The sequence below is a fragment of the Phacochoerus africanus genome, chromosome 2 (genome assembly GCF_016906955.1).
Source record: "Phacochoerus africanus isolate WHEZ1 chromosome 2, ROS_Pafr_v1, whole genome shotgun sequence".
Taxonomy (NCBI): Eukaryota; Metazoa; Chordata; class Mammalia; order Artiodactyla; family Suidae; genus Phacochoerus; species Phacochoerus africanus.
Genome location: NC_062545.1, coordinates 1,236,749 through 1,262,497, shown reverse-complemented (window position 1 = coordinate 1,262,497; position 25,749 = coordinate 1,236,749). Strand labels below are relative to the sequence as shown.

The 25,749-nt window shown below is 58.0% G+C and overlaps 1 protein-coding gene across 2 annotated transcripts in view; it reads left to right on the top strand.

Moving 5' to 3' along the window:
* Window positions 1-25,749, top strand: part of SMOC2 (SPARC related modular calcium binding 2) — a 138,046-nt gene that overhangs the window by 80,572 nt on the left and 31,725 nt on the right. For both annotated transcript variants that reach the window (XM_047769723.1, XM_047769722.1), the window contains exons 8-9: window positions 12,854-13,040; window positions 18,920-19,002. In XM_047769723.1, coding sequence (XP_047625679.1) covers window positions 12,854-13,040; window positions 18,920-19,002 — 270 coding nt within the window. The remainder of the gene's footprint in view (window positions 1-12,853; window positions 13,041-18,919; window positions 19,003-25,749) is intronic.

The following is a 25,749-nucleotide window of genomic DNA, read 5'->3' as shown; positions in this document are numbered from 1 at the left end:
GGTGCCGAGTTTCTTGTGCATTTTTACTGCTGTGTCACTGTCCGTGGGGTTCATTGTTTTAGATCATGTGCGTCTGGTGGCCTTGGATTAAATCCTCGTGATCCCTTGTAAGAATAAGGACAGCCTGGAACCTGCCCTTTGTCTGCAAGCCTGACACCAGGGTTTAAAGCACCAGTTTGATCCTGAAATTCTTGTCCTTGTGAGGCTTTGGAGGCTGGTGGAAATTCCTCCAGCTCGGGAGCTCTGCCCTGGCCCCGGCCACCCTGTGGTCCGCCTCTGGGCCGGGCCCTCCCTCTGCAGCCCCACTGCCTTGTCTGCACGGTGCTGGTGTCTGCCCAGCTCCTGTGAACCGGCTGCTGGTTGTGTGCGTGGGAAATGCAGAGGCCTATGCCGGTAAGTGCCTGTGACCATGTGCCGGAGGAGAGCAAGCTATTTGATGGTGTAGCCGAGAGCGTTTTTTGACAGCGTTCTGAAAATGCTCTAAGGAGGTGTGAAGAAAATAGAAGATTGATTTTGCCCTCTGCAGCTGACATCAGAATGACTGTGTGTCTGACAGCTACTGCTTCATAACCAAGAACCCCGGGGTGGTCCGATGCTCCTTTCTCTTGGTTCTACTGATCTCTGGTGGAGGCTCCAGGCTGCAGGTGGGTCTGGGTCTCTCCGAGCATCTCTCATGCCCCTGGGAAGTGGTCCACACACAGGCAGGTGTCCAGCCCAGCTGGTCTCGGGCCTGCAGACGTCCCACGGCCAGGTGGTTCCCAGGCGTGAACCCAGCGTCACAGAGTGTGGAGACACCTGCCCACCCACGCGGGGAGGAGTGCAGAAACCCTGGGGATGGGGAGAGGGGAAGGATCGGGCCAACAGCACCATTTGCTCCTGGAAATGTGCATGTAATTATCCCGAGTGGGGGAAACGGGGTGGGGGGAGCACTGAGGGCCCTGCAGAGCCAGTCTGAAGACGCGTGTGGGCGTCAGCGAAGGAAATGGTGCGTTTTCCAGCCCTCTGGGCTGTGGCTGCCAACTGGGACTTGGCAGAGGCCACTGAGGATAAACAAACTAGTCCGTGCAGGTCCCTGAGCTGCAGCAGGCCAGCCAGTGGCCGCGGGACTGCGGCCAGAGGGGGCACTGAGGCAGGACACCAGGGTTCATCGCCCCCAGGAGACCGAGAGCAGAGCAGGGATGGGGGCTCACGGACCGTTGCTGCAGCGGGCTCGGCGAGGCCCGAAAGCGGCTGTGCCCTGGCCCTTCTGGTGGAGTCATACCTGCTGGCTTCGAGGCCCAGGCAGCATCTGCGCATTCTCCCAGGCCGGCTCACGCTTCTAGCAACCCCACTTTTACCCAATCAGGTCAGTCCTCGGAGGCCCGAGAGCCTCATTGGCGCAAGCGCACCTTACCAGCCGGGGTAGCCTTGGCCTTGCCGGGTCTGTGCTCACGTCCGCACTTGTCCTGCTGGGCTCCCTGTGTGGCGGTGACGGAGCACCGCGTGCTGCTCACAGGATGGAGAAAAGACCAGGCGTCTGGGAAGCGCCATCCCACGGGAGCCGCCGACGGACCCGCACGTGGACGTGCCGTGTTGGGTCGTCAGTTGATGTTTTCGGCGAAGTCGGGTCGGTGTGCGGTGCTGAGTTCATTCCGTGTGCGTTCCCGGGCGGGGTGAGACAGGAGCGGGGTCGCTCGCCCTGTGCGCGGTCGCAGGGCCTTGTTCTACATCCCTTCTGCGCACCCTCATTTGCAGCTGCGCACCCCAAACTCCCCGACCCCCCCCCGCCGGCACCCACAAGTCTGTTCTCTATTCCCTGAGTCTGTGTCCATCTCGTGCATAGGGTCGCTTGCGCCGTATTTTCTAGTCCACGTACAAGTGATACCACGTCTCTGCCTTTCCGACCGTCTTCACTTGGCGTGAGAGTGCTCCGGATCCACCCGTGCCGCGGCGTGGGGCGCCATCTCGCGCCTTCTGACGTGTATTTGGCTCCCACTGAGTCTGAGACTCTGTCCACACCCGCAGACACATGCCAAAAAGGAACCACGTATTGACCATTAGAACGGACCGGCATTTTCTCTTGTCTTGGGATCCCTGTTTCATCGCGACTAAGAGAACCTCAGGGACACCTAGGTGTGGATTTGTCTGTTGCACTCGTGCTCGTGGTGAGGCTGGCTCTCTGGGCACCTGCTCCCAGCAGCTCTTGCCGGGCATTCGTTGTGTTCCCAGGCCAGGCCTGGCCGGACGCAGACCCTCTGAATATCCGTCCGTCGGTGTCACTTCTCCCCGGGTGACAGGCGTGGATAAACGGAAAGCCAGCACCGTAGGACTCCTGGGTTGTCTGCCTTACGCCTTGTAACGGGTTTGGGAGGTGCGCTGCCTGGCCCTGTCACCGTCGACACCTGTGGCTCAGGCGTGTGTCTGCTCGTTGTGAGCACACACCCGGGTCTCGAGTGTTTGGCCCTTTCCTCTGTGGGGCTGTAAGAAGCCAGGCTGCTGTGTGTGCCCACGTGTCGTTTGGGGGTGCATCCTGACTACTCCTGGGAGACCCCAGGCAGGATGTGGACTGAGGGAGACTGCAGGAGCCCCCTGCCCGGCGGGCGCTCCGGCTGCGTGTCCTCAGCCCCCTCGGAGGCCCCGGGGGCGTCCCCCGTGGTTTCCTTCACGTTTTCATGGGGACGGGCTGCCCAGTCCTTTTCTCCCGTGCTTATTGCTCAGTCACGCATTGTGAAATGTCTGTTCGCATCTTTGCCCAACTCAAAGGAGACCATCCGTGATTTTGACCGACTTGTACGCTTGTGGAGGCGCCTGGGTCTTTGTCAGTTGTGTGTCGGGAGCGCCTGCTCCCATCTTGGGCTCCTCCACCTGCCCAACGCCGCCCTTTGATGAATGGAGGTTGTCCGGGGCAGTTGGAGTGTCACCCAGGTTTTCTTTTATGATTAGGGTTTCCTGTGTCTGCTCTAAAAATCTTTCTCTAACCCGGCCTCACCAAGATGGTCTACTCCAGTTTCCTTAAAGGCTTTTTATTTTTAGCTTTTTTGTTTAGACCTCTGGTTCTTTTCAGATAAAGGTTTGTGTATGGTGTGAGTTAGGCTTTTGAAAAAATCGGCGTATCGACAGCCCGTTGTTCCAGAGTGATCTTGGCAAGACTCTACCTTTTCATGCAGTTGCTTTGGTGCTTTGTTAGATGTCAGTTGAGCGCATTTTTTTGTGTCTATTTTACTCTTTCCCGTTAATCTGTTTAACTATTCTTAGTCCAGGAGTATTTCAAGCAGCTTTACAATGACTTTTCAAATAAGGTGCTATTATTGTCTGGTTTTGGTGTTTTAGAAGAGTGCTTTGTGTATTTTGGGTCTTTCGCGTTTCCATGTACCTTGTAGAGCCAAAAGGTCAGTTTCCATAAACAGGATTTTGCTAGACATCATTCTGACTCCACAGATCAGCTTGGGGAGAATTCGCATGATGCCGTCAGCGAGTCCTCTAAGCCCCTGGCGTGGTGTCCCTCTCTCCTTTAAGCTCATCTTCAACTTTTCTGCATGACGTTCTTTAGTTTTCAGTGACTTGCGCATCTTTTCATAAATCTCTTCTGGCATTTTATGTTTTTGAGGCTGTTGCAAATGCCGTTTAAAAATGTCTTCCAGGGAGTTCCTGTCATGGCTTAGTGGATTAAGAACCAGATTAGTTTCGGACCGATGTGGGTCACAGACCCCACTGGGACCCCACGTAGCTGTGGCTGTGGTGGAGGCCGGCAGCTGCAGCTCTGAGTCGACCCCTAGCCTGGGAACTTCCATGTGCTGCAGGTGCGGCCCTATAAAAAAAACAAGCACAAACAAACAAAAAGTTGTCTTCCAATTGTCCACTCCTGGTCTGTAGACATTCAGGTGATTTTGTGTATTGTCGTCGTATCCTGAGACCTTGCCGTGTGGTGCGTTTCTTATTTCGAGCGGGTTTTTGGTAGATGCTTTGCTTCCTTTTGCATGTACTTTCCCGTCACGTGCGATTAAAGATAGTTTTCAAGGTTTCTTTCTGACCCTTAGGCTTTTCTTTTTCTTACCCGTGTGGCACCGTCCAGGACCTCCGGTTTCAGGCGAAGTCGGCGGGCTGAGACGCTCTTCGATCTTAGAGGGCAGGCGCTCAGTCTTGTGTTGGGAGGCACGGGGTGCCTGGATTCTCTTTGAATGTGCTCCTAGCAGACAGAGGGGTTTTGCTCTAATCCCAGTTCTCTGAGAGCTTTGCCACTTCACTAGCAAAGTGGTTCACTTTAATAAAAAAAGAGCTTAATTTTGCCTTGACTAAAACCAGATAGTGTGACTGTAACTGAAGCCATGTGCTTTTAGGATGTAATGTCATCACAGTGTCTAAAAGAGTTACGAGTATTATTTCTAGACTTTTAAAAAGTCCCTGCAAATTGGTGAGACACCTTATCCTTCTCCTTACCCACACCTGCCTGTTATTCCGACAGCTCCTCCCGGCACCTGGGCGGCGGCGGCGAGCCTGGGTTGGTGCCGTCGGGCAGGCGCTTCCTCCGGTTCCGGGCCTCCCCCCCCCTCCCCCGAGGCCAGGCTGAGTCTCGATTCCTCTGCTCCTTCTCCCGCTGTGCTGGCATTGCGGTTTTGGAAGGCTTATTGGAGGATTAAATAAAAACCCCCTGACTTTGAAAACTGAATGTGCCTGGTTGCCTCTTCATGAGTCAGGGTAGAGATCAGTAAGGAGATGGGAGCAGATCGAAAACAGAATCCGTCCATTTAAATGCGACACAAGCGGCTGTGAGCCTGGCGGGCGGGAGCTGTTCAGGTCACGTCCAGGCACATTCTCCACACCTGCAGCAACTTCTGAGGGATTCCTAAGGCGTTGGCTGCCGTCGGAGAGCACTTTTGTGTAATTCTTTAAAAACGAGGCGTGTCTGGGGAAGCAGAATGTTCCAGGAGCAGGTGATGGTGTGAGCGAAGGGACGCACGGTCCCTTAACACATCACAGGAACCACCCGCCAACAGCAGGTGGCATTCTCCCCATCAGCACCAAGGGTGGTGGCAAAGCCGCCAGGGGGCACTGTGGCAGGAGGGGGCACCTGGCAAAGTGTGTGGGTGACCAAGAGCGGCCCAAAGGAGACAGGTTCATGAGCAGAGCTTAGAACCCGGGACAGTCGCCGCTGGCAGAGGCGTGGGTCTGTGGCGGGGAGCGCGAGGTGGGCACACAGACAGGTTCACGGATGTCAGGTTTGTTTTTAGCGTCTCACGATGTCCCACCTTTTGGAGAGTGGACACGAAGCCCCTAACTTGAACGGGAAGCCCCGAAGAGGCAAGTGACCACGAAACTGACGTGGCTGCGAGTGTCCTCCTGAAACACGGCCGCGTCTGAAGGCTGACCGCGTATGATTTGTTATTGCTCCTATAAAAATGCTGCAGAATTCATCATGTTAAAATCAAGTGTCCTCCATTTAACGAGCTCATCATTTGCGTGTTCTTTTTCTGGAAGTTCATACATGTCTGGCACCCGTTCGCTATAATCTAACCCGCCGTGGTGGTCAGATTATTTGAACACACCGTCAGACACCTTAGACGTCGCTAACCTCTGCTAGTTTGGGAAATAAACTGTTTTTCGATGGACATTCTACTAGGTTTACAGAGGTAGCTTTCTAAACACACGGAGCTGTTATGTGATCGTAGCACTTAAATTTGGTAGGAGCAAATTGGAGCTGTGCTCGTGTTCCGAGTCCGATGTGTTGAGGAAGCGGTACCCGGGCAGACGCTCTCCTCGGGGCCGCGTCTGCCTCAGACGCTGCTCAGGATGGGCCAGGAAGCCCAGGGGATGGCGTTTCCAAGCCACACACACGGGCAAGCTCGCAGCGCAGAGGAGGCGCGAACACAACCGCCTGGACCTTGAAAAACTTCGACGGAAGGGGCCCTGGAAGACGGTGCAGTGCAGTCGTCGCAACCACGTTGAGGGTGGGGGCCCCGCCGCAGCCCCTGCACACACCTCGTTCTGCTGACGCTGCAGGAGAACCGCCGGGCAGGTGCAGAGTCGGGGCCTGAGCGACAGCGGGGTTGGCACGTCGAATGGACGGCTGCTCTTTGTAAAGGATGCGGAGACTGGAGGCCCAAAAAATTACAGAGAGAGCTTTGAAACGGGGAGTCAACGCCTCCGCTTCCCAACCCCGAAGGGGCAGAACATTCTGCTGACCCGCCGTACTTCTCGTCCGTTGCTTGAGGCCTCGTTGTGCGTCTCGCCTTGACGGGTCAGGTTATCAGGACGACGCGGCGGGAGCGTGGGCGTCCATCGCAGGCGGTGCAATTGTGTGTGGAGTGTGTGCTTGCGTAAAAATTCTGCATCTGTGATATTGAATCCACATAAAGCTTTTATTTGGGTCACGACTGCTTTTTCTTCGTAGGACCTTTTCTCTTTGTGTTAAGCTTCGTTCGGGGGCGGCAGTGCTGTAAGTTGGCTCAGAGCCCCAGCAGTTTGTGTTTGTTACTCCATCGGCCCCAGGGACGCGGGAGGCGGGTGGGCAGGCGCAGAGGGGGTGCTGCGTCTGCGAGATGAGCGATCTGCACAGCTGACCAGACCAGTCAGTCAAGGTCAGAGAACAGCCAGGTCGGACTCAGCCCGGAACCGGACCTTCCGCGGTGCCGTGACTCTGGCTCCAGAAAGCCTGCCACCTGGGTGACCGTCTGGGAGTGGCCTGGTCCCTCGTAGTTCCCCAGGAACAGGGCCCTCACTGATTACAGAGGCTTCTCTTTCTTCTTTCTTCCCTTCAAGGTATGTTCAGGCCTCTCTCATGAGGCAAAAGTCTTGATTCAGCCCCGGCATCATCTAAATACGCTCGGCTTTTCTTTTGTCCACAGCCTGTTTCTCTGATGTCCACTCTCGGGGTGTGGGGAGGGGGTCCCTGGACAAATCCAGTGGCTTCTTCTTGCATCACAGTTTACCTCTCCTGGCACTTTTTTTTTTTTTTTGGCCTTTTGGGGCCATGCCCGAGGCATATGGAGGTTCCCAGGCTAGGGGTCCAATCCGAGCTACAGCTCCTGGCCTGCGCCACGGCCACAGCAACACGGGATCCTGAACCCACGGGTGAGGCCAGGGATCGAACCCGCACCCTCACGGATGCTTGTCGGGTTTGTTACCGCAGAGCCATGGCGGAAGCTCCTTTCTGGCGCTTCGAAAGACCTCACGTTAAAGTCCCCTCTGCTCACTTCCTCCCCCTCCTCATGGGCAGCTCCGCCTTTAGGGTGAGAGAGAATCATGCAGTCAAAGCCCTTCTGAATAGAAAAGAAAAACATAGATATTTCCACCTGTCATCTTAAGATGGATATCAGAATTTGAATTTTTGTGAGCATTAGTTATTCTGTTTTCTTGCTGATTTTTTCCCCAAATCCCAAGCTTTTTTTCTTTTTTTTTCCCCATTGATGGACATTCTTTTGGGAGTGGGTGCAGACCTAACTTTAAGTAAGATGATGTAAGCTCCAGCGTTGGTCCCTTGCAGCCCCGCTGTCCCCTCTTCCCTGCACACCTCCTCCTGGTCCTCGGCCGGCCCTGGGTCGAGCCTCACCGGGTCCTGTCCCTCCCGCATCCCCCTGAGCAGCTTCCGCCCTTGCCGTTTGGCTCCCTCCGTCCTTCCTTGTTCGCTAAGAGCCCCGTCCTGGAGCCTGTTCCGCATGTGTGCAGAACCTTGGTGACATTTGTCTGAAACGGGTTTGGGACTTGTCCCCTTGGGTTTCTTCCTGGGGTTTTGTTTGCACGCGTCTCAGGAAGCTCCGGGCTTGCGATAAAGTGGCTTTATCCCTTGTCCCTTTGTCGGCCACTCGTTTCCTCTTGTAGGTGCGACCAGCGTCCTTCACAGGATGGGGGCGGCCCTGCCGGGGAGTCCACGGCAGGAGCATCTCTGCTTGGCCATCGCGCTGTGGCCCCGGCAGAGCAGGTGGCCTTCCCTCCGGGCGCCCGGCCGTCTCGGGAGGACGAACCGTAGCCTTGGCTCCCGTGGGCCGTCGGAGCGTCTGTGGAGACCTGCAGCCGCACTGAAAGGCAGGACGCGGTTGCGTGGTTCCGGCAAGAGAACCCAGGTCCCCACGTGGAGCCACCCTCGCCAAGTAAAATTGCGCCAACTAGCCATTCTGACCTGAGCCAGGATGTTGGTAGAAACAGGCGTGGGCCGTCTTCTGACTCGGCAGGAAGATCCTCCGCATCTTCCAACCTGCTCAGCAAAGTCGAAGAGCTGGTTGCCCCAGTCTGTCCTGTTTTGCTCATGATGAAGTTTCAAATCTGACGTCAGATCCTCCAACGGGATGTCTGGAGACTTTTCCAGAGCCACGTCTGCGGTAGAGCGTGTCCCCGGATAGAGCACGTGAAGCATCTTGTGCCCAGACACTCACGCCATGAATTATGTCGCTAATAAAATGTCTGGAAAAGCGCCCAGGGAACATTCAAGAAGCCGTGTGTTGTCCAGGAGAGCTCGCGGGAAGAGCGGCCCCACCAGCGGCTGGGGCTCCTGAGTGTGGCGCTACGGCTGCGGATGGACAAGGCTGCTTCGAGTTCCCAAACACAAGCGCCCGTTGCCTCTGAGAGGCAGCCTCTGCCCCTTCCTCAGTGTTTTCCCGCAAGCCGAAGTGACTTGTTATCACTTGAGAAGGAAGTTTTTGTTTCAGGCCAGTTTCCTCGTTACAGTTGGAGTGAGAGCGTTTTCAGATAACTGCACGGCTCAGCGGTAGGTTTGACTTATGCATCTTTCAGTTTGCTGAGCAAAACCTAGAGCATGCAGAAAAGTGCAGAACTTACGGGAAATAATCAGCATGATATTTTTGAGCAATTGGGTGCTTACAAGGCATGCGGCGGCCAGTGCTAAGTTTTGGGTGCCAGAGACGGACTGTGTACGAGGAACCCCTGCGTGGGTCTCTTCTTAGTGTCCAGAGCAAAACTCACCACAGATCAGCAGCCAGGCCATCAGTGGGTTCCACATGCCTGATTCTGATCTGGGACTTGTTTTAGAATCATAACTTTGCTGTTTAAAACTCTTAAATTCTTAACTTACAGACCTCCCCCCCCCAAAAAAAAGAGAGAGTGAGGAGAGACCCACTTCTGAACAATGAAAGCCACAGGGAATTTGGTGAAGTCACATAGATGCCTTGGAGAGCAGAGGGCAGTTGGACAGCTCTGGGCCTGGAGTGGCTCCCGTAGTCCAGATGCTCACAAGCCTCACGCCGTCCTGGGAGGCAGCCTCTGATCGGCCCGGGTGGGGCCGACCCTGGTTCTCTGCAGCCGGAGCCGAGGGCCTGGGCAGTCGCTGTCGTGGGACCCGGGGCGTTTGCTTTGGGAACAGACGTGCACGCTGTGGCCTGGCGCCCGTTTCTTCCGCCCTGTCTCTAGGTCAGCAAGTGACGTGGCACAGCTGTGAGAAGTGAGGCAGTGACGGGCTGTGGACGCAGGGCAAGGCAGCATCCAGCTACCTCATCCATCTTCCTGAGGCTGAGGCCAGCCTGAAAGGGCCTCTCTGGGCCCCTGAGGAGGAGCGCTGGGAGCCGGCCAAGGGGACCCTCACCTTCGTGTTCTTCCAGAACGTGCCCAGGAGCAGCATCTGGCGACACGGTCGCTGATCTCTGCGCACACGAAACTCGTGCGATCACCCGCACGCTGCACACGGAGGGACTGGAGACGTGACACCTGGGTGGCCTTCTAACATGACGTCGTGACGCTGGGTCATTATCTTAACAAGAAGCGTCTTGCGTGCGCCTGTTCTATCAAATCACTTGCTTCAGTGCTGGAAAAATAAGGAAATGAGGGTCGACCTTCATGGACCCGGGCCTGCGTCAGACTGCAGGGCGAACCTTTCATCTTTACCGTGTCCCGTCTCTGCGTTGCACCTGCATCCTCACTCCTGAGCAGCGGGCCCCCGCCCGGGGCCGGGGCAGCGGCGACACGGAAGCGCACAGTCAGCTCCCTGGGGCTTCCCACCTGCTTGACGTCCCATGCACAGTTGCTAAAGCCCAGTAAACCCTAGTTAGCTGCAGAGCAGGATACAGCGTAATTTATGGAACGTGACTTTCCAAGCAGAAAACTGCTGTAAAGATTTTATTTAAACTATATCTGCCCAATGTATGGGCGGTTTTCTTTTCCCTCTTAAAGAGAAATGTGACAGGAAAAGAATGGCATTTTTGGACCCCAGAAGACAGGGGAGCCTGTTCTGGGACGAGCGGGGACACCAGCTAAGGTCAGCCCGGGACACCAGGCTTGCCTCCGGGTCTGGGCGTGAGGGTCCTGGGCGGGGTGTCCGTTTGAGATGCCTTGGAGTCAGTGGCCCGAGGCCAATCCCAGAGAAGCCCCATTCCAGGGACAAACCAGAAACAAGCCCCATGTTTGGAATCTATAAAGTGAGTGAGGAGCAGGTTTAATTTGCTGGTGTGGATTTTTCTTTCTTTTTTTTTTTTGGTTTTTAGGGCCACACCTGGGGCATATGGAAGCTCCCAGGCTAGGGGGCAAATTGGAGCTACCGCTGCCGGCCTCCACCGCAGCCACAGCCATGCGGGATCCCAGCCGCGTCTGCGACCCACTCCACAGCTCACGGCCATCACCCGTTGAGCTGGGCCAGGGTGGAACCTGCAACCTCGTGGATCCCAGTCGGGTTCGTTTCCGCTGCGCCGTGCCGGGAGCTCCGTGGTGTGCGGCCGGAAGGAGCAGTTCGGGGAGGAGCATTTGGAACAGTCTGCACCGGATGTCTTCTGGATGACGCGCTCGACGGAGCGTGGCCTTCTCGTGAAGGAGAAAGCGTTCTTCCTTCCCCTTCTGTCCTGTTCCACTCAATTCACTACCGTCCAAGCAGCACCGAGCACGGCAGACTCGTGCTGGTGATGGAGCCGGCAGACCAGGCGCCTTCTGCTCGGAGGTCAGGCTCACTTCCCGACCAGATGAGGCTGGAGAGAGCAGCGGCTTCGTTTTGTGTGTTTGTTTGGATAAATGTTATTGCAGTAGAGGTGGCTTAGGTAGTTGTGTTGGTGTCATGGGCACAGCAAGGCGGTCAGTCACACGCGTGCAGGAGTCCATTCTCGTTCAGAGTCTTTCCGTACCGGTTGTCACACAGTAACCAAGTGTTACCGAGTAGATCCCCCTGTGCTGCCCAGCAGGCCCTCGACACCCGTCTCTCTCTGTGGGGTGGCGGAGCGCGTGTGGCGGTCCCAGCCCCTAATGCCTCCCTCCTGCCCCTCGTCTCCGCTGTGCTGTATCCGTGAATTTGGGTTTGGACCCTTTGAGTCTGTTTCTGTTTTGCAAATTCTTTTGTATGGTTAGATTCCACATCTTAGTAATCCCATACATCTGTCTTTCTCTGTCTGACTTCCTTCACTTAGTATGATACTTTCTAGGTCTATCCATGTTGCGGCAAATGGCATTATTTTGTTCTTTTTATGGCTAATAATTCCACTGTGTGTATGTCCCATTATTTTCTCTCCATTCCTCTGTTGATGGACATTTAAGTTGCTTCCACGTCTCGGCTTTTATAAAGGGTGCTACAGTGACCATTGGGGTGCGTGTATCTTTTCGACTCACTGGGTGGCTTCTTTAAATGGCCGGGGGGAGTCACACCTGAGGGAGGCGGGGCCTGGAGCAAGGGGGCGGGTTCGTGCTGGGCTCCGGTTCCGCGCCAGCCCACGGGACACAGACTGCAGGCGCGGGCTGTGCTCGGGCGCGCTGTTGTCCCCACACCGTGCGCATTTCACTGAGAGGCAGCCTCGGACGGAGGCGCACACCTTCGCCCTTGGCTTGTCCTTCCTCCAACCGCGGTCTGCCTTTCTTCGTTAATTTGTGGTCTGAGTACGGAGTTTTCTCATGTGTGTGTTTTCAGTATAGTTAACAAGCATCTAGAGCTGGTCTGGAGAGGAGCCTCTGCAGAGAGCATGTGTCTGTGTGCATCTCTGTGTGCGTGTGTCTGTGTGTGTCGCTGTGTGTGTGTGTCTGTGTCTGAGTGTGTGTGTCTGTGTATTGTCTGAGTGTGTGTGCGTGTTTCTCTGTGCTCATGTGTCTGTGTGTAGCTGTGTGTGTGTCTGTGTCTGAGTGTGTGTGTCTGTGTATTGTCTGTGTGTGTGTGCGTTTGTGCTCGTGTGTCTGTGTGTGTAGCTGTGTGTGTGTCTGTGTCTGAGTGTGTCTCGTGTGTGTGTGTGTGTGTTTGTGTCTGTACGTGTCTGAGTGTGTGTCTGTATCTGTGTATGTGTCTGAGTGTGTCTCGTGTATCTCTGTACGTGTCTGAGTGTGCGTCTGTACGTGTCTGAGTGTGTGTCTGTGTCTGATTGACACACACACCTTCCAAGACATTCTCGATCTAACCGCCTGGGGCGGAAAATGGATCTAAGCTGGAAAAGAAACAGTGCATTGACATAGAAGACGTGGCAGCTGGCCCTGGAACATTTGAAAGTGGGGTCTCGTGTGGGTGGGTCCACGAGCTGAGCGCCCCTGGCCACAGCGCTGTGTGGGGCCGCCTCTTCCTGACCGATTCTCCGCAGTCCGCAGACTGTTCCAGAAGCACTGCAGCTGAGGTTTCAATGTCTGGTTCCAGACTTAGCCTCTGTGGGGCTCCGGGCGGGCGGCAGGCGGGTGTGGGCAGTGAGGTCTGTGTGTCGGGACTCCGGGGACTAGACCGTGTGCCTGCCGTCTGTCCCCGGCTCAGGGCCCAGGCGGAGGACCCTGGCCGCCCCTGGGTCCCGGTCCGGCCTGGCCTTCGGGCGTCCATGGTGCATGGGGTGCGCCTGTGGACGCATGTCCCTGACCACGACGGCCTCGCTGACCCACCTGCAGCTGTTCCCTGTGCTGCACTCCCCTGCCCCCCCGCCCTGGCGCCCCCCCCCCCGCCGGCTCTGTGTGCCCAGTGCCTGCTCACACCTTCTCCCTCCCACTGCAGTGTCCTCGTGTGACCAGGAGCAGCAGTCGGCCCTGGAAGAGGCCAGGCAGCCCAAGAACGACAATGTGGTCATCCCCGAGTGTGCCCACGGTGGCCTCTACAAGCCAGTGCAGTGCCACCCATCCACGGGCTACTGCTGGTGCGTCCTGGTGGACACTGGACGCCCCATCCCCGGCACGTCCACCAGGTAAGCCTCCCAGGGGGCCCGAGGAGCAGGCGCAGGTGGGAAACCCCAAGAGGCAGACCCTCTTACAGTTGCCACCCTCTGGGCATGTGGCTTCCGTGCTCAGACCTCACCCGCTTCTCTGTGCAGTGGGGACAGAAGGTGAACTGCTGGGGCAGTGGCCGCATGGGGCTGGCGGACTTCCAAGGCCACGTTGGCCCCTCGTAGTCCCGCGGGCTGGGACTCTGAACAGCGCTCTGGGGTCCAGAGCGGGGATGGGCGCCGAGATGTGTCACGTGTCGGCTGCAGCCTCTTCCATCCTGGCTGTGGCCACAGGGGCCACACACTGGTTCTGCCCAAGAACCAGTGGCCCGGAGCGGCTCTGTGGTGGGGCAGTTGGGCCCCGAGACGACCGCTCAGCGAGACAGAGGGGCTGGCGTCAGGCGGCAGTGCCGACCCGGGGCTCTGGCCCCAGCGCAGCCGCCGTCACTCTGCAGGTGCGAGCGTTTGAGCGAAGCACCAAATTTCCCAAGTGCCCGGAGAGCACCTGCCCATTGTTGGTGGAACGCGTGCAGACGCGCGTGAGGGTGGGCTCGCAGCTCTTCCTGCTGTGCACAGACCTTTGGGTTTTCATAGGTTTGTGTGAAAATAGTTCACAGACACAGGAAAATATCAGCCGTCCATCAGGGTCAGATTAGGCATATGTGGACACTCGCTCAGATGGTCCCTGGCTCCTGAGTGTGACCATGATGCGTGAGCAGGAGGGAGACTCGGCCATGCCGATTCCGGGGGACAGGGGCGAGTGGCCGGCAGACGTTCCCCAAGACAAAGTCGCCCCCCCCCCCGGCCCCATCTGCCTCACCGGGGAGACCAGCCTCTGGGGGCCCCACTGCTGGCTGGACCCAGGGTCCTGACACTGCCTGGGCCAGCGGAGATGGTTTCAAACGTGAAGAGACCACAAGCCCTCCCGAGGTTTGTGTGAGACGCTGCATTTGCGGTCTGGGCGAGCAGGTGCGTAGGGAGGGCTGTTTCTCGGAGGCCAATTCTGTGCCCTCAGATTCCGGCTTGTCTGAGGGTCCAGGGGGCGTTTGTCCCCAGCCCCACCACCAGCCCCCAGCGGGGGCACCGTGTCCTGGAGGCCGCTGTCTTCACGCTGGCCAGCCACGTCCTGACGCTGCCACACCCGGCTCTGCGCCTGGCTCTGGGGTGAGGAGGTGGCCTTGTCATGCTATCCCTGTAGGAGCTGTGGCCCTTTCATGTGACGATCCGACAGGAAACACCAGAGGCCCCTCCCTCCCTCGTCCTGACTTCATTCTGCCCGGCATCATTCAGACAAGGCGCCGGGTTCTCATCCTCCGCCCCCCCCCCCCCCGCCCCCGATTGTGCCTGTGGGGGGCTGACTCCCTCTTCTCTGAGTCTCGGGAAATGGGGTTGAATCAGACCCAGCGGGGGATGGGCGCCCTGGGCCTCGAGCTGTGCGTTTCTCCTGCCCCGTCATTCGTTCGTTCTTCTCGATGCTGCTGACTGTCCTTGAGCCCCACACCCTGGGACCAGGCACAGCCCTGACTCTGGAGAAGGCGTCTGATCTGGGCTCCCTGCCCGGCTCGGGGCCTCAGAGCCAGTGCTTCCCCACGGGGCCGCCTTCCAGCGCGGCCAGCCAGCCTCGACCGCGACCGCCTCCCAGGTCATCTCTTCGAGGACGTGACTTGAATGAGCTGTTTTGTTCCCTCTGACCTTCGTCTCCAGCCCGCTTGCTTTTATTCCCATCCTGGATTCTAGAAACATCGTTCAACCGGGACGACGTCTTTTGGCTTTTTTGACAGCAAGGGAAGCCTTCACCACGGACCCCTGGGGGTGTCCCCTTGCTCTCACTGGCCGGGACGTCCCCTCCGACCAGGGCTACACGGTGGGGGGGGGCCCATGGGCCCCTCGTTCAGCGCAGGCCTGACCTGCAGAGCAGGGCGTGTGTGTGACTGTCCAGCACGGAGGCGGGCGACCTCCTAGAGCTCTGACGCGCCTCCCTCCGCCAGCCGTTGGTTCGCTTTTTAATCAGCCAACCTTCGAATGCCCTCCGTGTTGCGGGCGCTGCCCTAGGGAGCTTGTGCTTCCAGGAGGCTTCTGCGCCAGCGGAAGGACAGGGACAGAAGCAAAGCGAAGAAGCACACGAGCCCGATCCGGTCAAACACGCTGCTGAAAACGCTTCCCCGCAGGAAGAGACACAAGGACCAGGGAGAGGCGCTGTTGGCCGGGGGTGGGGGGGCAGGCTCACCAGCGGCTGGGGGCTCCCTGAAATGCTGACGTCAGAGTCGGGTCTGATAGCTGCGGGAGCACTGCAGGGGCGAACGTGGCCCCCAGTGCAGGTCTCAGAGCTGGAATCTAGGTCACTTTGGGTCAAAAGGGTGGGATGTACTGATTAGGAAGCGTTTCACTTCCAGTAGTGGCGTTTGACACATAGGCGGATGAGGGCTGTGTCATCAGAAGAAGATGGAAGAGGCTCCCTTCAGCTGATGCTGTGACTCGTGATGCCACTCGGGACACAGCCTCCCAGATCTTCCCTCCGTCGTCCTCGCGGTGTTGTTTTTGCCTTGGGCAGACTCCCCTCCTGGTCACAAGATGGCTTCAGGGATCCGGGCATCTCATCCAGACACCACGGTGCTCGGAGAACACACAGCCCATCTCTCTCTTAGAAGCTGAACAGCCTTTCCTAGAAGTGCCCTGGGAGAGTTAATTCATGAATTATTGGCCAGAATCGGATCATATGGCAAGAAAACTGGAATTGGTTTAAACTGATCTCTAGGGAGCCGGGATGCTGGGACTGTGTCAGCATCGTCAGCTTTAGGCAGATCTGGTAGAGCTGCAGGCGCGCTTCCCCAGTCCTGCTTTACTTCCTGCGGCGAGAGGGGAGCAGTGCTCAGGCGCTCTCTCCTGCGTTCCGGTTTAAATACCTTCTGTTGCAGAAATGCTGCTTTGTGTGTGGTTTTCTGCAGTAAGCCATTCCAGGGAGATACTTGACATGTTTGATTTCTACTTGGCTGGACAGTTCAGGTTTCCCCCCAGTCATTCTCTATATTTATATTTTCTGATGGAGAAGAATAGCTTAAGAATCCAGGAACACTAAGAACCCGTAAACATAAAATGCGTGACCATTGTCAGGTATTTCTCCTTGCCCTGTGTCACCATAAATAAGTCCATAGAAAGCACACATTTTTTATTGACGTGTGCCAAGGACGCCAGACATTCCGAGGCAGAGGGCAGCCAGCTGCAAGGCAGGATTTCTAGGTGGGACGGTCACCAGGCGGAAACATGAGTTGGACCAGGAGCCGGAGTGCCCTCTGTCAATCCTGACATCTTGGCCGAAGTGTCCAGACCCCCGGCAGGCCCCAGGAGCCCAGGCCGTGTGGGGCGGGGCTGGATCTGGGAGGAGGGGCAGGTTCCAACCTGGTCGCTGATGAACGGCGGGGAGCTGGGGCGCTGCGGGATGAAACGCGGACCAGGCCCGCTGCGGCCGCTGCACTGGGGCCGGAAGGGAGTCACTTCTTCCCTTTCTCGGCGGCGATGAGTGGCTTGTCCCCCTGGCGCGGGCGCGCTCACCCGGCCTGAAGGCCCTGCCCCGGCCTGCAGAACCCACGTGTCTCGCGGGCCATCTGAGCAGAAAACCATGCTCCTCCCTGGCAGAGAGCCTGGTGTCTAAGGGGCAGCCAGGTAATCAAGGGACGCTGATTTCTTTCTTACACAAATGAGCTAAAATAAACGCTGCTGAAAGGAGTGGCGTGGATGTCAACGCGACTTAAGTGGTTTTATCTGATCCTTCAAAGGCGTTGGTTCTGTTTCTTGAGATTTGTCGTTTCTGCAAGTTGTAGGTGTGTCCCTGGATTCTTTCCCAGGAGCCGATGCTGTCCTTTAAACAGGCATTTTTCTATCAGCCTCAGGGCCAGGATTCTTAAGACGTCTCCGGCCCAAATTTGGACCAAAACCAGAGTGGCTGTGCAGGGCAGCCAGCTGCCAGGTTGCTTCCAGGTCAGAGATTCAGAATGGGGTGTCTTTGATGTGGCCTCTTGTCACCACGTCGGGGACACCAGTGTTGACATGGAGCCTTTGAAAGGCTGGACACAGAGTTCATATTAACAGTCGGACTTCCTAACAGGCGGGCGCATCCTGTGGCTGACGTTCTCCAGGCTTCCTTGGGACAGGTGGGGGCAGCTCGGCCCCCGGGTCCCGCCCCACCTTGTACCTGCTCATTAGGAGCTGGCTCCTTTGCCTTTCCTGTCGCGGGCTGTTGGCTGGGAGGCGTCCGCTCTGCCTGGTCCCGGCTCCAGCCGCTCCAGCCCCAGGATGCTGACCCGGGTCCGACTGAGCCTCTTGCCGTTGTGAGCACCTGCCCAGGCCCCCACATTGGACCACGAGTAACAGTGGGGGCTCAGCACACCCTCGGCTTCCTTCCTGAAGGTGCCCCTGGTAGGTCTTGGCTCCCCAACCCCCTGTCGCAGTCCCAGGTGGGAGAGGGGATGCTGGTTGGGTAGCGGGTCCCGTCCCCCCGGCCCCCCATGCTCCCCGTGGCCGTGGGTCCCTTGCCGTCTATACTGCCCCGCCCCCCGGCATTTCTAAAGCACATGAGTTAATGGATTTGGGGTAAAACGTGATAGTTTAACTGTTTGCCTGAGCACAGAGGGGACGCTTTCCATTTCAAAAACATTTCAAAATGACGGATTAGGTGTGCGCGAGCGGGGTGCTGAGTGTTCCGGGGTCAAAGAGGCTGTTCAGGGGGTGAGGGGCCGAGGGGCACGTGCTGCCCAGTTCTGCCTCCACCGGGCTGGACCCGACCCCCAGGACGGGCCCCAGCTCCCTGGGCGCCCCTGGGAGGACGCTGCGAAAGTCACTCTTCCGCCAGAAATGTCCTTCTTTTCTTTCTACTGGTGGGAAAACAAGAGCTCGTGAAAAAGTAAGTCAGATATGATCCCCGTGAACCAAACGTGATCCCGAATCCCCTCCTTAGTGACCAAAAAGGAGACTGAGGGACAGCAAGAGAGAGGGAGCCGTCCAGGGCCGGCTCGTGTCTGAGGCCGGCAGCCCCCCCGTTGGATCCTGCGTTTTCCAGGAGCCTCTCCTGACCCCACGACTGCCTCCTGTGCCCCGAGGCCAGGCCTCACAGCTGCCATGCACACTGTGACTTGTCAGTGTCCCCACGGGGTGGGCTTGGGTCCCAGGGGACGTGGGTCTCCCCAGTGTCCCCCCAGGAGACATTTATTTATAAGGGGTCGTGGAGGAGGCCCTGGGGAGCCCCCACGCTGTTCACCTGGGCCCGAAACCACCCAGCAGATCAACCCAGAATCACCACTGAATCCTCAAGCCCCCAAGGGGGGTAACCACAGCCGCAGGGGGCGCCCGCCGGTAGTAGGGCCACTCTGTCCCTGTGGTCCAGCACCCTGCACCTCCCCGTCACTTCGATGCCGAGACCAGCTCTTGTCACTTCACGAGTCAGGCTGACAGCCCGCAGGCCTTGGAGTGACGTGGCCTCCTGGAATCCTGAGGTCCCAGCCGAGACTCCGCGCCGTTCCGGGGGTGGGGGCGAGCCCACTGCCCTCACTTCGCGCGGTGCAGGCCTGCTCCCCCATCCAGCCCTTCCTCACCCCGAACTGGTTCAAAACCCTGTAGCGGATGGAGGCCACGACAGCTGCTGGGCCAGGTGCGTTTCAGAAACCGGGTGGAAGCAGAGCCTACACAGCTTTTGCTTCCTGCCGCCCCTGGAGAACGGGTTAAACTGTCCCCAAGATCACCAAGGGTCATCCACCCCAGCTGCCGTGGCGACCCGACGCCCTGTGTGCGAGCTGCCACGGCCACACGTGGATGTGGAGGAAACGCCCGCCTCGGGGTCTCAGACTGGCTCCCTTCTCCTCTCCTCCCAGGTATGAACAGCCGAAATGTGACAACACGGCCAGGGCCCATCCGGCCAGGACGAGGGACCTGTACAGGAGCCGCCAGCTCCAAGGTGAGCGGACTGCAGGTGCAGCGGCCGTGGCAGCCACGGCGGCACGGGTTTAAGACGAGGGAGGGCAGCAAGGGCCTGGGGTGGCACAGAACCGTGTTGCATCCGCGGAAATGCAAGTTTAGTCCTGTAACTAACTGTTCAGGACGCACGCCCAGAAGGTTTCACGGTGGCCTCCTTCCTCAGAAGGCCCGGGAGGGTTGATGAGACGCCACAAGTGACCACTGTGACCCTTAGATGAAGCCTGGCCTGGATCCCCTGCTTCCAGGGCTTTACCGAGGTGCGGCCATGGGCGTGAGCCCCACCCTGGCCCATGTGGGTCCGGCTGCGGCCGCGAGGCCGTCGGCGGAGGCCCCAGCTTAGCGAGAGGCCCGGCCTCGCGGTGGAGTGCACGGCCTCAGCCGGGTGTTTCCAAGCCGGTGGCTGTTTTGGTTCCCGTGGACCCTCTCGTTCTTTCCCGTAAGCACCTCCAGATTGTGTCTCTTTAGCTGAAGCCTCGAGACCATGAAAATGACCCTCGAGGGCTCTTACTGAAGAGCGCACGCTGTGGGGGGGCTTCCGCAGAGCCGGGATCAGTTCCTGCCGAAACGCTTGCGCATCTCGCCCTCTCTGTACTGTGTCACTGAGACGGATCCTAAATCCTGAAACATAAAGTGTTCGAGCAGAGGTGAGACGCGCAGCCTGAGCCTCTCTCCTCCCCCCGTGCCTTCCACGTCCGTCGGCAACGCCTAGAACCAACCAACGAACGTGCTGGACGCAGAGGGGCGGGGGAGGCCGAGGCGGGCGGGGGGCCGAGCACAGCCTCCCCCCCACGCTGCGCAAAACCGCCGCCCCGTGCTCCTGAGGCGCTCGTCTTGGGGGTGGTGTCTGTCCAGCTGTCCCAGCTGCATGCCCTCCTCGTGGTGCAGGCTGGAGGGGTGGCTCGGACACCGTTTCTGTCCATGCCACGTCGCACTGTGCAAGTGGTCGGTGTGGCTTCTGCTCCTGAATCGGGCTGCTTCCTGGCCCTTGGCGGGGGGGGGGCAGTCATCCCAAGGGCGCAGAGTCCTCGTTAGGCAGCTGAAGGGTCCGTCTCACCCCAGGAGGAGCGCTGGGAACCGCTGCTCCCGGTCCTGCAGTTGGAAGGCACTGCCCCTGCCCCACCGGTGCGGGCTCTCACCTGCGAGGGCAGGTTTGACACGGTGGACAGAGGTTCTCTTAGCAGGTGCACAGCAGAGCCCCCGTGGCCGTCTGCTCCTTGTTACTGGTCTTGATCATGCCGCCCAGACGGCAGACACCCTGTTCGTTGTGTCTGAGGTCCCAAGATGCTCAGAATTGGTGTTTTTTTTTTATGTATAATCCCTAACTGCACTGCTCCCGACTCGAGCTGCTGTGGCTTTTGCGCATGTCACATGAACGTCATCAGTGAAGCCCCGTTGGGCTCTGCCCTGCACCGGTCACAAGCGCCGCGGCCCTCTCTTGGGGGGTGCGCCTGAGGAAGGACCCCCTCGTGATGGAGTCCAGGGCGCGGAACCCCGGGGGCTGGGAGTCTGGACTTGAGACGGGGGCAGTCACTCGTCTTCTGGGAACCGCTGGTGACGTCATGGCTGGTGTGTTTGGGAAGCAGCCGGGCCGTTGAAAGACAGAGCACTGGGCACTTCGGGGACAGCCCTGTGAAAAGGTGCTCATCGGAGCCGCGGAAACCGAGCCCCGTCGCTGAGAGGACAGGAGGACGGTCAGGCTGTCACCCCGAGACGCCGGGTCCGCCCCCACCCCTCCAGTGCAGCCGGGTCCTCGGACCCGCAAGTCGTCTTACGCAGACTCTGTGAAGGGCCGCTTATGCTGCAGCTGTGCTTGTTGGGGGTGTTCCGTTCATGGCCACTTAATCACTGTGCGTTTTTGGAGATCATTGTCCTTATTAGGGAAAAACAAGTAGGTCTTAAAATAACTCCTGGATCGAGGCTGATCTCGTAGAGAGGAGAGAACGCTTTCCAAAATAATCCAGCGCCGGGGGAGTGGGCAGACACCTCTAAGTCACATGCTCCTGCGTTTTCTTCTTAAAAGGGATGGTTTTACTGTAAGCAGCTTTTCTGAGTTTCAGCCAATCAGAGTCCTTTATTTTCCAAGCCAGCTGCTAGTACCCTCACACAGTTCATATTTTGGGGGTTCACTGACTGCCGAGTCTTCCTTGACCTCGTGCGTAGGACAGGGAGGAGATTTCCTGCGCCCACAGACTGAGCGAAAATGGTGATGCCATCTTTGAGGCCCCTTTGAGATGGAGACCCAGCCTCGGGGCACCTGCTGAGAGCAGGCTCGTGACTTGGGCACTTGAGGCTTCTCCGTGTACTGTGTAACTTTCCTTGCATGAAAAGAAGTCATATCATCTTGAGAGAAGTCAAGAAGTGGCCTGGGAGGAATTGTAAGCAAAGGCTTTGGCCCCACCACGCTCCCTCTGCCCTCTGCTGACCTCGCCCCACCCTGGCATCGCTTCACTTCCGTGGTACTTAGTGACGGATCTGCCCGACCCTCCCACACCCTCTCCTGGGCTCTGCATCTACCCCCGCTCCCCGCCGTCCCCGCCCCATGCCTCCCTTCAAGCTCAGCTTCCCGGGAGATTGTTGCCGTCTGGTGCCACAGTCCAGGGTCCAGGGTCCACGATGTCATCTGGCAGACGTGGCCCTCCTGAGAGGTGGGACTGAGCCCCCGGAGTGCCCAGCAGCCAGCCCGTGCCAGCCCTGGGCGCCTTGGAAAGACGTTGTAAATTAGGGAGCCTATAGGCAGCGCCTCTCCTACTCTGAGGCTTTCCGACTCCCCTGCAGTGAGTGATACGGGTGGGCTCGGACGCATCAGATGGCAGTGCTGACATGCAGGGCACCAAGCCAGTGTCGTGGACAAGCAGGGTTTCTGGGGTGGGGCGGGCCGCTGCAGTCCCTTCGTCCGCTTCGAGCGCTCTCCGCCGCTCCCTCCTCTCTCCGTGGCCGGAGGCATCACAGCCACATGGCGGCCAGAGGCCAGCAGGAGGCCACACGCACGCTCTGTGCAGAGAAGGGACGCAGGCAGAGGCCAAAGACGATGGAGTTGGTGCCTGTGGTGCCCAGACGCAGCCCAGCCGCGCACCTGGGTCCCCCACCCCGCGCTGGCAGGAGCTGGCAGAAAAGCCCAGAGGGAGAGGCTGTTACAGGCAGAGTGCGAGTGAGTGACTTTCGTGGCTCAGGGCCTCTGGCTTTTGTCTCCATCAGACGAGTTGTGTCTTTAACTTAAAATGCATGTCAGGGGGCAGTTTCAACAGAGTCAGCAGGGTGTCACTCTCCTCCGGCCTCTTCGTTTAATCTACTCTTTTTTTTATTTTTGTCTTTGGTCTTTTTTAGGGCTGCACCAATGCATATGGGAGTTCCCAGCCCACAGGTCCAATCGGAGCCACAGCTGCCGGCTTACACCACAGCCACGGCATCGCGGGATCCGAGCTGTGTCTGCAACCTACACCACAGCTCACAGCAGTGCTGGATCCTTAACCCACTGAGGGAGGCCAGGGATCGAACCCGCAACCTCAAGGTTCCCGGTGGTATTTGTCTCCCCTGCGCCATGACGGGAACTCCCCTTTAATCTATCCTGAGGGCAGTCACGTGCTTACTTGCTTGTTAGGAACTGCAGCGCCTGCAGTCACCTGTTAGGACCTGCTCCCATGAGGACCCCAGGGAGCAGGCTGGAGGCCCGGCCCACAGGGAAGCTGCCTCCCCACCCCAGACCCCTTCCCTCACTTCGGAGGACGCAGTGGTGTTGGGAGAGAGAGCCAGCAGGTTAGAAAGTGCTGAGCAATCGGGTAGCGTCCTAGGTTTTCTGGGAGCTGAAAACGGCCTCCTGACCTCGCGTCACTGCTTTGCCCCCCAAACCAGAGCCATGAGCTGCCCCTGCCCCACCCTCAGTGACGGCACCCAGATCTGCCAAGTGAGTGGCTGCATTTCGGTTGGACGGCCCTGCCCCGTGGCATCTCGGGCAGCTCCGTGGACGGCTCAGCAGCCAGCAGAGGTCAAGGCCCCCTCCCAGAAGCCCTCTGAGGGAGGGCTAAGCCACCGCACAGGGCCCCTTGAAGTCACCAGCCACCAGTCTCTTCCCTTCGGGCCGAGTGACTGCAGGTGCAGTGAGATCCTTGACTCCGTTAGACACCCTCCCGACGCGCCTGCGTTTTTCAGGCGCTTAAGCTCTAGAGGTCGTCAGCGTTAGTAACGCTTCGGCTTCGCTTCTCGAGGCAGCGTCCAGTGATCCCGACCTCGCCCTGGGCCGAGCCTGAGGCCTTTTCCCAGGGACATCGGAGCCTTAGGCGCCAGTGCCTGCTTTCCTCAGGTGGGCTGGCCTCGGGGCCGCTTTCCGAGCCTGCAGGGGTGGGCATTTTCCCCGGATCGGGGCCCAACGTCACAGTCTCGGGTTTGGCTGAGCTGGAACGGACTGGATTGGCTACCCCTGGGAACCCCCTCTGGGGGCCTGCCCGCACTCAAACCCTTGCTGGGCTCGTCTCCAGGACTGCCTGCTCCCCATCCGTGTTCGGGAGGCTCCCTGGTACCTGCCCCCCGGGGGCTGGGCCTGGTGGAAGCATCGCGCTGTGATGACAGGTGCCAGGGCTGTTTCTCAACTGTGTTTGCTCTTCGGCGCTGTCAGGCGGCTTCGTAGCTGAAGGTCATTGCTTGTTCACTGAGCGTCAAGGTTTGGGTTGGGCTTGCGGATGTGGAGGGGACTTCTTTTTTTGGCACTGCCCATGGCATGTGGCAGTTTCTGGACCAGGGGTGGAGCACGCGCCACAGCAGTGACACGAGCCGCTGCAGTGACAACGCCAGATCCTCAACCCACTGAGCCACCAGGGAACTCCTAAGGGACTATTCTGAAGAGCAGTGCCTGGGAGAGAGAGGGGCCTGGGCTCCGTTAGTTCATTTGCTGAGCAGTGAGCCTGATGATTAAATATGAAATTAAATTTGCAGCTGAATAAGGTTACTAATCCCTTCGAAGAAAGCTGTGTTTTGTAAAAAGCATGACAAGGAAGTGGACCATTAAACCCAGTTTTAGGGAGGAGGGGATGGTACGCATGAAAACTCAGTGAAAAGCACACATGCGATTTCCACCCTAAGGACGTCCCAGGACAGGCATCCCAGGACGAGGGGCCGGGGGTCCAGCCGTCGGGACCACGTGCGGTTCCTGTGGGGTGGGCTGCGCCCACAGATGTGTCACCGGGAACCCCGCAGAAGGACCTGGAAGAAGTCTGAGTAGACACAGGGGAATGCGTATGAAGCACATCCTTTACTTAGCCCGTGTTCTTCCTTTAGAAAACAGCTGGTAAGATGCGAAGATGCTGCAGAGGCATCTAGAAGGCGGGAACCAAAAAGGAAGCCTTGCACTGCACCTGGCAGGGTCTTCCGGAGATTTGATTAGAATATAGTTCAGTTGCTGCTTTCTCCATTTTTAAGAGAAGAAGGAGAAATTGGAGGCGACCTGGAGGCCCCGGTGAGACTCACTCACCCACAATGAAACGAGAACAAATAAAGACGCATTAAGGAAGCAGAGGCCTTTTCACTTCCTTACCGTGCAGAGGAAAGAGTAGTAAACATCAGCTGAAAACGCGGTCACCGGGAAATTTGTGATCACACGGAGGACGGGCGGGCTCAGGTTGAGATGTGTATTAATCGTGAACCAGCATCTGCTGGACAGATAAACGGTGCGAGCAGGGTCTCAGGGACAGTTTAAGCAACTCAGGGGGCAGACTGGTCTCAGACACGGGGAAACACGTGAATCTTGTGGCCCAGCCACGGGTCTTCTATGTCCAACCATCCCCGTCTGTTAAGGGAGTTTGTCTCAAATAAAATTTAAAAGCCTCCCAAGTACGGTATACGCTTGAAAAAATAACGAATTTGCCTTTAATTGACCTGCTCTCTCCTCTGTGAATCGAGGTTGTCCTCGTAGCTAGTCTGGATTTATTGAGATTCTGCGAGGGCCAGATGACAATCCCCCTGTAATAGAGTCCTTCAACCACGTGCTCTAGGAAAAGACTCGTGGTCCCGGAGCCGTGGGTCTAAAAGGGTCAGTCCTGGAGACCCCGGGGGCCCAGCCACTCAGGGTTCAGCTTTATCCCTGCTGGGGCTCTGGTCACTGCTGTGGCGTGGGTTTCATCACTGGCCTGGGAACTTCCACCTGCCACAATGCAGCCAAAAAAAAAAAATTTAAAAAATAGCGTCCCTTTCGTGGCTCAGCAGGTTAAGACTAGTGTCTGCGAGGCTGCGGGTGTGGTCCCTGCCCTTGCTCAGTGGGTCAAGGATCTGGCAGTGCTGTGGTGTAGGTCACAGATGTGTGTCGGATCTGGCGTCGCTGTGGCTGTGGTGGAGGCTGGCATCTGCAGACTCGATTCAGTTCCTAGCCTGGGAACCTCCGTGTGCTGCAGGTGTGGCCCTAGGAAATAAACACATCCATAAAAATGTGAAAAATCAAGGCCCCGCCTGGCCTGGGCTGCCGCTCTTGCTCGTGGGCTTCTCTGAACAGCTTCTGCTGGCCTGGAAAGCGCCTCCTGTCGGAGCTGCAGCTGTCAGGGGGCCTTTCCTTGACAGGCACTGTCCCCCCGCCTTTGCTCAGCACAGCTTACACGCCCCCGCTTCTCGGACGGACTGTGCGCCTGCAGACCCCGCAGCTGGTTGCCCACGGGCCCTAAAGACAGAGTGCGGGTCCCGCCTCTTCACCGGCGGGCGGAGCGTTCTGATCCTGCTTTGCCTTCGGGCATCTGAGTCCTCGCCCTCC